Below are 12073 nucleotides of genomic sequence, written 5' to 3'. Positions count from 1 at the left end.
TAACATTATTGATTAGCTTTCTCTTTTTTTATATGACTTGATCAGCCTTAGACTGAGTTTTGTGTATTAAATCTCCTACTGTTACTGTTTCCTGTTATTATTATTATTTTATCTACGTCTCCTTGCATTTTTGGTTTATAAAGATGTTTGTTTGTTATTGGTGCATAAATATTCCTAAGGGTTATATCTTCATTGCGAGTTTTGGCTTTTATCATTAAGACATGTTTTTCATCACGTTTAATGCTTTCTTAAAATCATCCTGAACCACCTGTTTTCTTAACACTTTACTCTCTGGTCTATGCATTTTTTCCTCTAGTATCATTTAATACTCACCTACAGCATTATGATAAAATGTTTGTTCTATTTTCTTCTACTTCTCTCCCTTCTCTCACTTTTAGTTGCACAGTTTCTGTGTTTTTTTTTTCACAGCATAAATCTTTTGTACATTAGTCTTCTCCCCTTTCCTCCACCTTGATTTTACTATTGTATGTAAAATACTCACCATTAAGTATTTTGGTGAAGTTTTCCTTCTCATCGCAGTGGGATCACAATCCCAGTTCCTCTTTTAGATTACTTGGCAAACATTCTGTAAAGAGAAGTATAGGAAGTATTGTAAGTTCCTGGGTCACAGTGTCACTGTCTCTCTACTCAACTTTGCTACTGTAGTGCAAAAGCATTCATAGACAATACATAAATGATTGATCATGGCTTTGTTCCAATAAAACTTTATTTACAAAATCAAGCAGTGGGCTGGATTTGGATCATTGGGCCAGTTTGCAGACCCCTACTCTAGTAGCTTCTTTAGGAAGGGCTGAGTGGTGCAGAATTTCCTAAGTTTCTACAAGTTCAAAAGGTTTTTCAGTAGGCTGTGATATTTAAAGGACACCCCAGTTGGTTATGAAATCTATGCTTCAGCCTTTCATTGTAGTCAGTCTTTCTGTCTTTTGATTTTTTAAAAATATTCTATTTAAGGTGGGTTCCATATCCTCCAATGCTTGCTTGAGTATAATTAATTTTGTTTGGAGTGTTGACTTCCAGTCTTTTTCTCCTTCATGGTTGTTTAATATGTATGCACTTTTGTTTCCTCATCTATTTTTTTTTACAAAGTTTTGTATGGAATTCCCTTCGTTTTGTTCATCTGTATGATATTGTTTTTTTCGACAAGATTCCTAGTTTAATAATGTGAATTTTTGTTAGTATAGCAAAGTCCAGATCCTTTTTATTTTGTTTGTTTGTTTTGGTGATGAAGGGAGAAACCCTGAATGCTCTGATTTTGCGGTTCTCTTATGTCTTGCAAGATCCTTAATTTTCCCTTTTGTTTATTTTCTCTGTCATTACCCAAGCGCCAACGGATGCTTCTCCCTAACTCTTTACCTTTATTCTTATGTAAGAGTTATATCTTTCAAAGACTGCACTTTAAATCATCCCTGTCCCTTCATAAGCTCCGATTTTGGAGTGCCTTCCCTGTAGTCCGGGCTCTCTAGTACATATTCTAGTACACCGTTTTGGTACTTTTATATTTATTCTGGGCTTAGTCATTCTGCTGTAGTTTTAGATCAGCTTTCAGCCCGTTTCCACCTTCTTTCCTCTCTCTTGGCAGCATTTCTTTGTCTGTCTTTTTGCTTTCCACAAAGCCTAGTAATGGGAGTGTGACAAATCTTATGCCAGAATTCATGATTTTTCTTTTTTTACTCACAATTGTTTTGAATTTTTGGCCTTCTCCATTTTAAAATAGTGATGAGGGTGTGGCTTTTGTGTAGATGTACATTTTCCTTCTTATTGGTTTGTATCCTTTTTGGAGAAAATATTTTTTTAACATCTTTATTAGAATGTACTTGCTTTACAATGGTGTGTCAGTTTCTGCCTTATAACAAAATGAATCAGTTATACATACACATATGTCCCCATATCTCTTCCCTCTTGCATTTCCCTCCCTCCCACCCTCCCTATCCCTCCCCTCTAGGTGGCCAGAAAGCACCGAGGTGATCTCCCTGTGCTATGTGGCTGCTTCTCACTAGCGATCTATTTTACGTTTGGTATTGTGTATATGTCCATGACACTCTCTCACTTTGTCCCAGCTCACCCTTCCCCATCCCCGTATCCTCAAGTCCAGCCTCTAATAGGTCTGCATCTTTATTCCCACCTTACCCCTAAGTTCTTCCGACCATTTTCTTTTTCTTTCTTTTATCTTTTTCTATTTTATTTATTTATTTTATTTATTTTTTTTGGTGGCTTAAAATGGAAGAAATTTATTCTTTCAGAGTTCGGGAAGCCAAGTCTGAAATCAATATCACTGAGCTGAAATCAAGGTGGGGGCAGGGCTGTTCTCCTTCTGGAAGCTCCAGGAGAGAATCCATTCTTGCTTCTTCCAGCTTCTTGGCTGCCAGCATCCTTTGGCTTGTGGTCACATCACTCCAACCTCTGCCTGTGTGGTCACATTGCCATTTCCTTTTCTGTGTGTGTCAAATCTCGTTGTGCCCCTCTTTCTTTCTTTCTTTCTTTCTTTATTCACTCCTTTATTTATTTATTTATTTTAACATCTTTATTGGAGTATAATTGCTTTACAATGGTGTGTTATTTTCTGCTTTATAACAAAGTGAATCAGTTATACATATACATATGTTCCCATATCTCTGCCCTCTTGCATCTCCCTCCCTCCCACCCTCCCTATCCCACCCCACCAGTGAGTCAGAGACCACCTAGCTGATCTCCCTCTGCTACGCGGCTGCTTCCCACTAGCTATCTCTTTTATGTTTGGTAGTGTATATATGTCCATGCCATTCTCTCACTTTGTCACAGCTTACACATCCCCCTCACCATATCCTCAACTGCATGCTCTAGTAGGCCTGTGCTTTATTCCTGTCTTACCCCTAGGTACTTCATGACCTTTTTTTTTTTCTTAGATTCCATATATATTTGTGTTAGCATACGGTGTTTGTTTTTCTCTTTCTGACTTCACTCTGTATGAGAGACTCTAGGTCCATCCACTCACTACAAATAACTCAATTTCGTTCCTTTTTATGACTGAGTAATATTCCATTGTATATATGTGCCACATCTTCTTTATCCATTCATCAATTGATGGACACTTTGGTTGCTTCCATGTCCTGGCTATTGTAAATAGAGCTGCAATGAACATTTTGGTACATGACTCTTTTTGAATTATGGTTTTCTCAGGGTATATGCCCAGTAGTGGGATTGCTGTGTCACATCATAGTTCTATTTTTAGCTTTTTAAGGAACCTCCATACTGTTCTCCATAGGGTCTGTATCATTTTACATTTCCACCGACAGTGAAAGAGTGTTCACTTTTCTCCGCCCCCTCTCTAGCATTTTTGTTTGTAGATTTTTTGATGATGGCCATTCTGCCCGGTGTGAGATGATATCTCATTTTAGTTTTGATTTGCATTTCTCTAATGATTAATGATGTTGAGCATCCTTTCATGTGTTTGTTGGCAATCTGTATATCTTCTTTGGAGAAATGTCTGTTGAGGTCTTCTGCCCATGTTTGCATTGGATTGTTTTTTGTTGTTGTTGTTATCGAGCTGCATGGGCTGCTTGTAAATTTTGGAGATTAATCCTTTGTCAGTTGCTTCATTTGCAAATATTTTGTCCCATTCTGAGGGATGTCTTTTGATCTTCTTTCCTTTGCTGTGCAAAAGCTTTTAAGTTTCATTAGGTCCCATTCCTTTATTTTTGTTTTTATTTCCATTTCTCTAGGAGGTGGATCAAAAAGGATCTTGCTGTGATTTATGTCATAGAGCATTCTGCCTGTTTTCCTCCAAGGGTTTTATAGTGCCTGGACTTATATTTAAGTCTTTAATCCATTTAGAGTCCATTTTTGTGTATGGTGTTAGGGAGTGTTCTAATTTCATACATTTATATGTCCCTGTTCAGTTTTCCCAGCACCACTTATTGAGGAGGCTGTCCTTTCTCCACTGTATATTCCTGCCTCCTTTATCAAAGATAAGGTGACCATATGTGCATGGGTTTATCTCTGGGCTTTCTATCCTGTTCCATTGATCTGTATTCCTGTTTTTGTGCCAGTGCCATGCTGTTTTCATTACTGTAGCTTTGTAGTAAAGTCTGAAGTCAGGGAGCCTGATTCCTCCAGCTCCACTTTTCGTTCTCAAGATTGCTTTGGCTATTTGGGGTCTTTTGTGTTTCCATACAAATTGTGAAACTTTTTGTTCTAGTTCTGTGAAAAATGCCAGTGGTTGTTTGATAGGGATTGCATTGAATCTGTAGGTTGTTTTGTGTAGTAGAATCATTTTCACAATGTTGATTCTTCCAATCCAAGTACGCGGTATATCTCTCCATCTATTCGTATCATCTTTAATTTCTTTAATCAGTGTCTTATAAATTTTTTCATACAGGTCTTTTGTCTCTTTAGGTAGGTTTATTCCTAGATACTTTATTCTTTTTGTTGCAGTGGTAAATGGGAGTGTTTTCTTGATTTCTCTTTCAGATTTTTCATCATTAGTGTACAGGAATGCCAGAGGTTTCTGTGCATTCATTTTGTACCCTGCTACTTTACCAAATTCATTGATTAGCTCTAGTAGTTTTCTGGTAGCATCTTTAGGATTCTCTATGTATAGTATCATGTCATCTGCAAACAGTGACAATTTTACTTCTTCTTTTCCAATTTGGATTCCTTTTATTTCTTTTTCTTCTCTGATTGCTGTGGCTAAAACTTCCAAAACTATGTTGAATAATAGTGGTGTGAGTGGGCAACCTTGTCTTGTTCCTGATCTTAGTGGAAATGCTTTCAGTTTTTCACCATTGAGGATGATGTTGGCTGTGGATTTGTCATGTATGGCCTTTATTATGTTGAGGAAGTTTCCCTCTATGCCTACTTTCTGAAGGGTTTTTATCATAAATGGGTGTTGAATTTTGTCGAAAGCTTTCTCTGAATCTATTGAGATGATCATATGGGTTTTCTCCTACAGTTTTTTAATATGGTGTATCACGTTGATTAATTTGCATATACTGAAGAATCCTTGCATTCCTGGGATAATCCCCACTTCATCATAATGTATGATCCTTTTAATGTGTTGTTGGATTCTGTTTGCTAGGATTTTTTTGAGGATTTTTCATTTATGTTCATCAGTGATATTGGCCTGTAGTTTTCTTTCTCTGTGCCATCTTTGTCTGGTTTTAGTATCAGAGTGATGGTGGCCTCATAGAATGAGTGTCGGAGTTTTCCTCCGGCTGCTAAATTTTGGAAGAGTTTGAGAAGGATAGGTGTTAGCTTCTCTAAATGTCCGTTAGAATTCACCTGTGAAGCCATCTGGTCCTTGGTTTTTGTTTGTTGGAAGATTTTTAATCACAGTTTCAATTTCAGTGCTTGTGATTGGTCTATTCATATTTTCTATTTCTTCCTGATCAGTCTTGGCAGGTTGTGCATTTCTAAGAATTTGTCCCTTTCTTCCAGGTTGTCTATTTTATTGGCAAAGAGTTTCTTGTACTAATCTCTCATGTTCTTTTGTCTTTCTGCAGTGTCAGTTGTTACTTCTCCTTTTTCATTTCTAATTCTATTGATTTGAGTCTTCTCCATTTTTTTCTTGATGAGTCTGGCTAATGGTTTGTCAATTTTGTTTATCTTCTCAAAGAACCAGCTTTTAGTTTGATTGATCTTTGCTATCGTTTCCTTCATTTCTTTTTCATTTATTTCTGATCTGATCTTTATGATTTCTTTCCTTCTGCTAAGTGTGGGTTTTTTTTGTTGTTGTTGTTGTTCTTATTCTTTCTCTAATTGCTTTATGTGTAAGGTTAGGTTGTTTATTTGAGATGTTTCTTGTTTCTTGAGGTAGGATTGTATTGCTATAAGTTTCCCTCCTAGAACTGCTTATGCTGCATCCTATAGGTTTGGGTCGTCGTGTTTTCATTGTCATTTGCTTCTAGGTATTTTGTGATTTCCTCTTTGATTTCTTCAGTGATCTCTTGGTTGTTTCATAGTGTATTGTTTAGCCTCCATGTGTTTGTATTTTTTACAGATTTTTTTTCTGTAATTGATATCTAGTCTCATAGCGTTGTGGTCACATAAGATACTTGATACGATTTAAATTTCTTAAATTTACCAAGGCTTTATTTGTTACCCAAGATATGATCTCTCTTGGAGAACGTTCCATGAGCACTTGAGAAGAATGTGTATTCTGTTGTTTTAGGATGGAATGTCCTATAAATATCAATTAAGTCCATCTTGTTTAATGTATCAATTAAATCTTGTGTTTCCTTATTTATTTTCATTTTGGATGATCTATCCATTGGTGAAAGTGGGGTGTTAAAGTCCCCTACTATGGTTGTGTTACTGTTGATTTCCCCTTTTATGGCTGTTAGTATTTTCCTTATGTAGTGAGGTGCTCCTATGTTGGGTGTGTAAATATTTACAATTGTTATATCTTCTTCTTGGATTGATCCCTTGATCATTATGTAGTGTCCTTCTTTGTCTCTTGTAATAGTCTTTGTTTCAAAGTCTATTTTGTCTGATATGAGAATTGCTACTCTAGCTTTCTTCTGATTTGCATTTGCATGGAATATCTCTTTCCATCCCCTCACTTTCAGTCTGTATGTGTCCCTAGGTCTCAAGTGTGTCTCTTATAGACAGCATATATATAGGTCTTCTTTTTGTATCCATTCAGCCAATCTGTCTTTTGGTTGGAGCATTTAATCCATTTACATTTAAGGTAATTATAGATATGTATGGTCCTGTTACCATTTTGTTAATTGTTTTGTTTTTCTGTATTGTAGGTCTTTTCCTTCTCTTGTGTTTCTTGCCTAGGGAAGTTCCTTTAGCATTTGTTGTAAAGCTCATTTGGTGGTGATGAATTCTCTTAGCTTTTGCTTGTGTGTAAATCTTTTAATTTCTCCTTCAAAACTGAATGAGATCCTTGTTGGGTAGAGTAATTTTGGTTGTAGGTTTTTCTCTTTCATCACTTTAAATATGTCCTGCCACTCCCTTCTAGCTTGCAGAGTTTCTGCGGGAAGATCAGCTGTTTATCTTATGGCGATTCCTTTATGTGTTACTTTTCATTTTTCCCTTGCTGCTTTTTATATATGTTCTTTGTGTTTAATAACTGATAGTTTGATTAATATGTGTCTTGGTGTTTTTCTCCTTGGGTTTATCCTGTATGGGACTCTGTGTGCTTCCTGGACTTGGTTAACTATTTCCTCGCCCCCTTCTCTGGAGCTCCTTTAAGCAGCGCTCCAAAACCCCTCTCCTTGAGCAGCAGGAAACAATGAGGCAAGTAAAAGTCTCTTGTCTTTTCGGCAGCTCCAGACTTTTTCCCTGAGTCCCTCTCAGCTAGCCGTGGAACACAATACCCCTTCAGGCTGTTTTCATGCAGCCACCCCCAGTCCTCTCCCTGGGATCTGAACTCCGAAGCCTGAGCCTCAGCTCCCAGCCCCCGCCCGCCCCGGCGGGTGAGCAGACAAGCCTCTCAAGCTGGTGAGTGCTGGTCGGCACCAACCCCCTGAGCTGGAATCTCTCCGCTTTTTCCTCTGCACCCCTGTTGCTGCGCTCTCCTCCATGGATCCAAAACTCCCACCCTCGCCACCAGCAGTCTCTGCATCCTAATGTGTGGAAACCTTTCCTCCTTCACAGCTCCCTCCCACTGGTGAAAGTCCTGTCTCTATTCTTTTGTCTCTGTTTTTTCTTTTTTCTTTTACCTAACCAGGCCCTTGGGGAGTTTCTTGCCTTTTGGGAGGTCTGAGGACTTCTGCCAGCATTCAGTAAGTGTTCTGTAGGAGTTGTTCCACATGTACACGTATTTCTGATGTATTTGTGGGGAGGAAGGTGATCTCCATGTCTTACTCTTCCTTCATCTTGAAGCTCCTCAAGAGGAAATAATTTGACGAAGTCAGCTAGGTGGTAAGCATTGTCTTCTGCTAACTTACCTCTGATTTCTAATGGCATTTTATCTCATGTAAATGTGTGTGTGTGTGTGGGCGCGTGTGCGTGTGTGTACACATATATAATTAAATTACACAAAAGTCCATTTTCATTCTATTCCTATAGTAGTGGTCACTTGAGTTGGCCCTATGATTGACCACATACTTATTCAATAAGTGTTTTTTCCATAGCTAACCCTGGAAGCAAACAAGTGACTATAGATATCTTCTCAGGATTTCTCAATATTCTCCACTCTGAAGCAGGTTTTTGAAGATGGACCAAAAGACCACAGTCACCCTCCTTGAGCTTGCTGCAAAGAGTCTGCTGAATAATGAGCCTGCAGCTATCCATGCCCTGGACGAAATCCCAAGAGACCTCTTTGTTCCATTGTTCAACGCTGCCTTCTTGGGTGGGCATAAGGCGATGCTAATGGCAATGGTGAGGGTTTGGCCTTTTCGCTGTCTCCACATTTGGTCATTGAACACACGGGAGTCATACTATGACATCTTGGAAGCCATGACTGATGGTCTGCAGATCCTCCCTGCCCAAAACTCAACCTCTTGGTAAGACTATGACGAGTGGAGACACAGGGAGTCAGCAGGAGGGTATGCTGTAGCCTGGGGCAAGGGAATACCTAACCATCTCCCAACAGTAGCCAACGGTGAACACTGCAGTCTTTGCAGAGCTGTCGGTCAGCACTTGGGGTCACCTTCGGGACTCTATTGCCTTATACAGTTGATTATAGAATAGAGGTGCTTGAGGATACTATGAATGGATTTGAGTGTGTTTACACACAAGTGGAATATGGGCATTGAGACAGGGAAAGCCTGGAGGTGAAGGAGGGGGTGGGGAAAGGATGAAAGACGCTGCATTTGTGTGGAAAGAACTTCTTGGTGAATGGCAGTGAAGTGAAAACCAGGGTTAAAGTGCTCCGTCCCTGCTTCTCATCATTGATCTTTCTGGGTTATATTAAAATCAGCTATCTCTCATGTGTTCTGTCTCTTCCTTTCCTTCCAGGGGGCCCAGACTGAGGATCCTAGATTTAAGGCATGACCCGGACTGTAAGACAATATGCTCTGAGATTGGGACCGCATTCCCTTTCTGTTTTAAGTCATGCAAATACTCTCAGCACTCTATCCTTAAGATAGAAGAAGCTCAGCATAGTGTCAGGTGCCTCGGGATTGGTAATTCCGGGTCTGAGACTCAGTCAGCTCAGGAACCCATGGAATTACTAGTGGATATTTCCCTCAACAGTACCTTGAGAACAGAGCAATTCCTCTCTTTCCTTTGTAGTAAAATTCAGCAGAACTTTGGGTCCTTGCACGTCTGCTGCAGAGATTTGCAAATCGATAGAATGTCTGGCCACAGAAATATCCTGCAGTTTCTTGATCTGGGGTGCATTGATCACCTGGAAATGGATCAGGCTGATCTGAGTGAAGTCCTCACCCTTTTGGCTCGGGTGATCCACCTGAACAGCCTTACTCTGTGTAACATCCCCTTTAACTCTTATAAGAGAAGGAATTTCATATCTATTCTCCTCTGCCTTGGGCAGGTGGACAACCTCCAGGAGCTCAGCTTGCCTTTCGTCTGCCTCACAAATCAACTGCACAAACTGCTCAGGTGAGGGGAAGGGGAGGAACCTGGGTTCCTTGAACACCTCATTGTTAAGACAGAAGAGACCATGCTTGGATCTTCCTAAGCTCCTTGTAACCCATTTCTCTTTCTGCCTCAGCATAGGCACTGCTGGGACTTTGAACCTAGCCAGGGGAGAGAGGGATACCTTATGGTGAGCAGCAGATGAGGTTAGAAAAGGAAGCTGTGCTCATACATTCATTCATTCATTCAGTGGCCGTGGGCAGACACTATAATAAGTCTGTAAATATATTGGTGAAAAAGACTCAGTCCTTCTCCTATTGGACTTTACAGCTCTCTGGAGAGGAAGGGGAGGCATTCAGATGGAGAAACATTAAGCTATAGGACTAATGCACATGCCCATGGATGGGCCCCAATAGTTAACACTGCCAGATAATTTTGCTCCTGTATTTCCCCCAAGCCTTAGACCCTGAATGGAGAGCTTGTCATCTGGGAACTAGTCAAAGGAAACCCTCAGTTGGCTGCTTTCCCAGACCCATCCTCGCCAAATAAGTGAATCAGATCCAACACTGATTATGTCATATATACTAAGTGCATGCAATTTCTTCACTTAATCTTTCCTGCAGTTCTTTATAATAATTACTACCGTGCACATTTTCAAGATTAAATCCCTGTACCTCAGAGTTGTAAAGTAACTTTCTCAAGGTCACAAATCTATAAAGTCTGATCCCAAAGTCCACATTGTTAACCACCTATTGCAAACCGTGAACACAGTACTTTATTCTAGAGCCTTAGGTACCTATAATTTGGGGCTCATTGCCCTCATTCTTTGAAATAACCTTATGTTTTTCTCTCTATAGAGTTGTGCCACGTCAGTTGGATACACTGTATCTACCTTACTGTAGCCTTTCTAACAGAGATGTCACTGTCCTGTCCGAGAGCTCTCAGGCCACCCACCTAAACGAACTGAGTCTCAGTAACAACAAGATCTTCTCAGAAGTTTATGAGCCCTTCTAGGCTCTGCTGGAGAAGGTTTCAAGCACCCTGCAACATCTGGAGATAAACAATTGTATGATAACTGATTCTACTCTGTCTGCCGTCCTCCCAGCCCTGAGCCACTGTACCCACATCCGTGTCCTTAGCTTTGCCTTCAATCCCATTATGATGCCTGTGTTCAAGAGCCTTCTGCAGCACTTGACATCCTTGATGAAGCTGAAGTATGTGATTTATCCTGCCCCTCTCCATTGCTACGAGGAAGGGAATTTTCATGACAGTTTGGACCGACAGAAACTTGCTGAAGTTCAGGCTCAGTTGGAGGCGATGCTGCACGGGGCACAGCGGGATGACATGAATTGGGCCACTTGTTCATAGTGATTTCCACAGTACAAGGAGGTGTTTCAACACTGATGTGTGGCCATTAAAGCGTTCACTTTTTTCTTTTTTCTTTTTTTTTTTTGCCTGAAACCCAAGTTTGTAGAGACACATATGTAAAGTTCTAATGTTCTAGGAAACTGGGTTAGGAACAGTGGATAGGTAAACTGATCTCCATAAAAGCGGAACTTTAAAAAGGAAATAGAGGAATTTGAAAGGTCCACTGGGTCTCTTGCCCACTGCCCTCTACATCTTCTGGTTACTAACCACAGTGCTGGGTATGTGATGTAAGCTGACCCAGTCATGGTACATCAATTCCTTATCCACACTGACTGGTTCACTTATCCATTTTGGGCACTTTACACAAGTCAGATCAATTGAAACTCTTCCTAGAGGTGGTAGTTTTTGAATAATTTTACCCTCTAGGGACCTGCAGTCTTCTTGTGTTTCTGATTACCTCAGGTGGCTTATGAGAAACTATATGCAACTAAAAGGAAACAAACAAACTATGCCCACTACCTACTGGTATCTTCATCAGCATATTGCTGCCTGATTTCCCAGGTCTCAGATCCCTGGCTCCATTATTCCTTATTCCACACACATTCACCAAGCATCTGTTATGATTTAGGTACTTTTCCAGGTGCTAAGAAAGATAAAGTCCCTGATCTCACTCAGAGTGTAGACATTCCTATGATTTATCAGTTTCTCTAGTCTTTCTTAGAGGACTTGGGAAATTACTTATTCCCTCACAACATAGTATTTTTTTCACTTTTTCCCCTTACATAGTCTGCTCAAATAATATTGGCCTTTTTACCCTGTTGGATAGCTGCTCAGGCCTCAGGTCATGGCTTAAATATTACCTCCTCAGGTAAGTTTTCTCTTACTTCCCCATTTAAGTAGATTTATTCTTCTACTGCTTTTTCTTAAGGTACCATGTGAATTTCCTTCATGGTACACATTGTTGCATATGTATTTGCTCCCTCTGCTCTTCCACTAGAGTTGCACTGCTCAGTATGGTGCACACTAACCATATGTGGCTTCTGAACTCTAGAAATCTGGCTACTCTCAAATGTGATGTACACTAGGTGTTGAACGCACACTGTTTATCCAAGAGTTAGCAAGAAACTAAGGATGCAGAATAACTAATTGCTAATTTACATGTATTGTTTACATGTTGAAATGATAACATACTGCATATCAAAGACAGTAAAGGTAAAAG

At 39.8% G+C, this 12073-nt stretch overlaps 2 protein-coding genes across 2 annotated transcripts in view; one reads left to right on the top strand and one right to left on the bottom strand.

Annotated features, from left to right (window-relative positions):
- The window catches only part of LOC309796257 (nuclear RNA export factor 3-like), a gene marked incomplete at its 5' end in the record, with an annotated part of 32931 nt that extends 25017 nt beyond the window's left edge, over window positions 1-7914 (bottom strand). Inside the window, one exon of the mRNA XM_082609303.1 lies at window positions 7896-7914. Coding sequence (XP_082465429.1) covers window positions 7896-7914 — 19 coding nt within the window. The remainder of the gene's footprint in view (window positions 1-7895) is intronic.
- Window positions 7915-8163: 249 nt separating this feature from the next.
- LOC309796745 (melanoma antigen preferentially expressed in tumors-like) lies at window positions 8164-10941 on the top strand (the record flags this gene model as incomplete). Its single annotated transcript, XM_082610059.1, is given in 4 exon segments — window positions 8164-8453; window positions 8908-9510; window positions 10344-10497; window positions 10501-10941. Coding segments are annotated over 4 exon segments (1401 nt in total). The 3' UTR covers window positions 10855-10941.
- Window positions 10942-12073: the final 1132 nt, after the last annotated feature.

This window comes from Mesoplodon mirus (genome assembly GCF_964341445.2).
Source record: "Mesoplodon mirus genome assembly, chromosome: X".
Taxonomy (NCBI): Eukaryota; Metazoa; Chordata; class Mammalia; order Artiodactyla; family Ziphiidae; genus Mesoplodon; species Mesoplodon mirus.
This window is presented reverse-complemented; position numbering and strand designations above follow the sequence as displayed.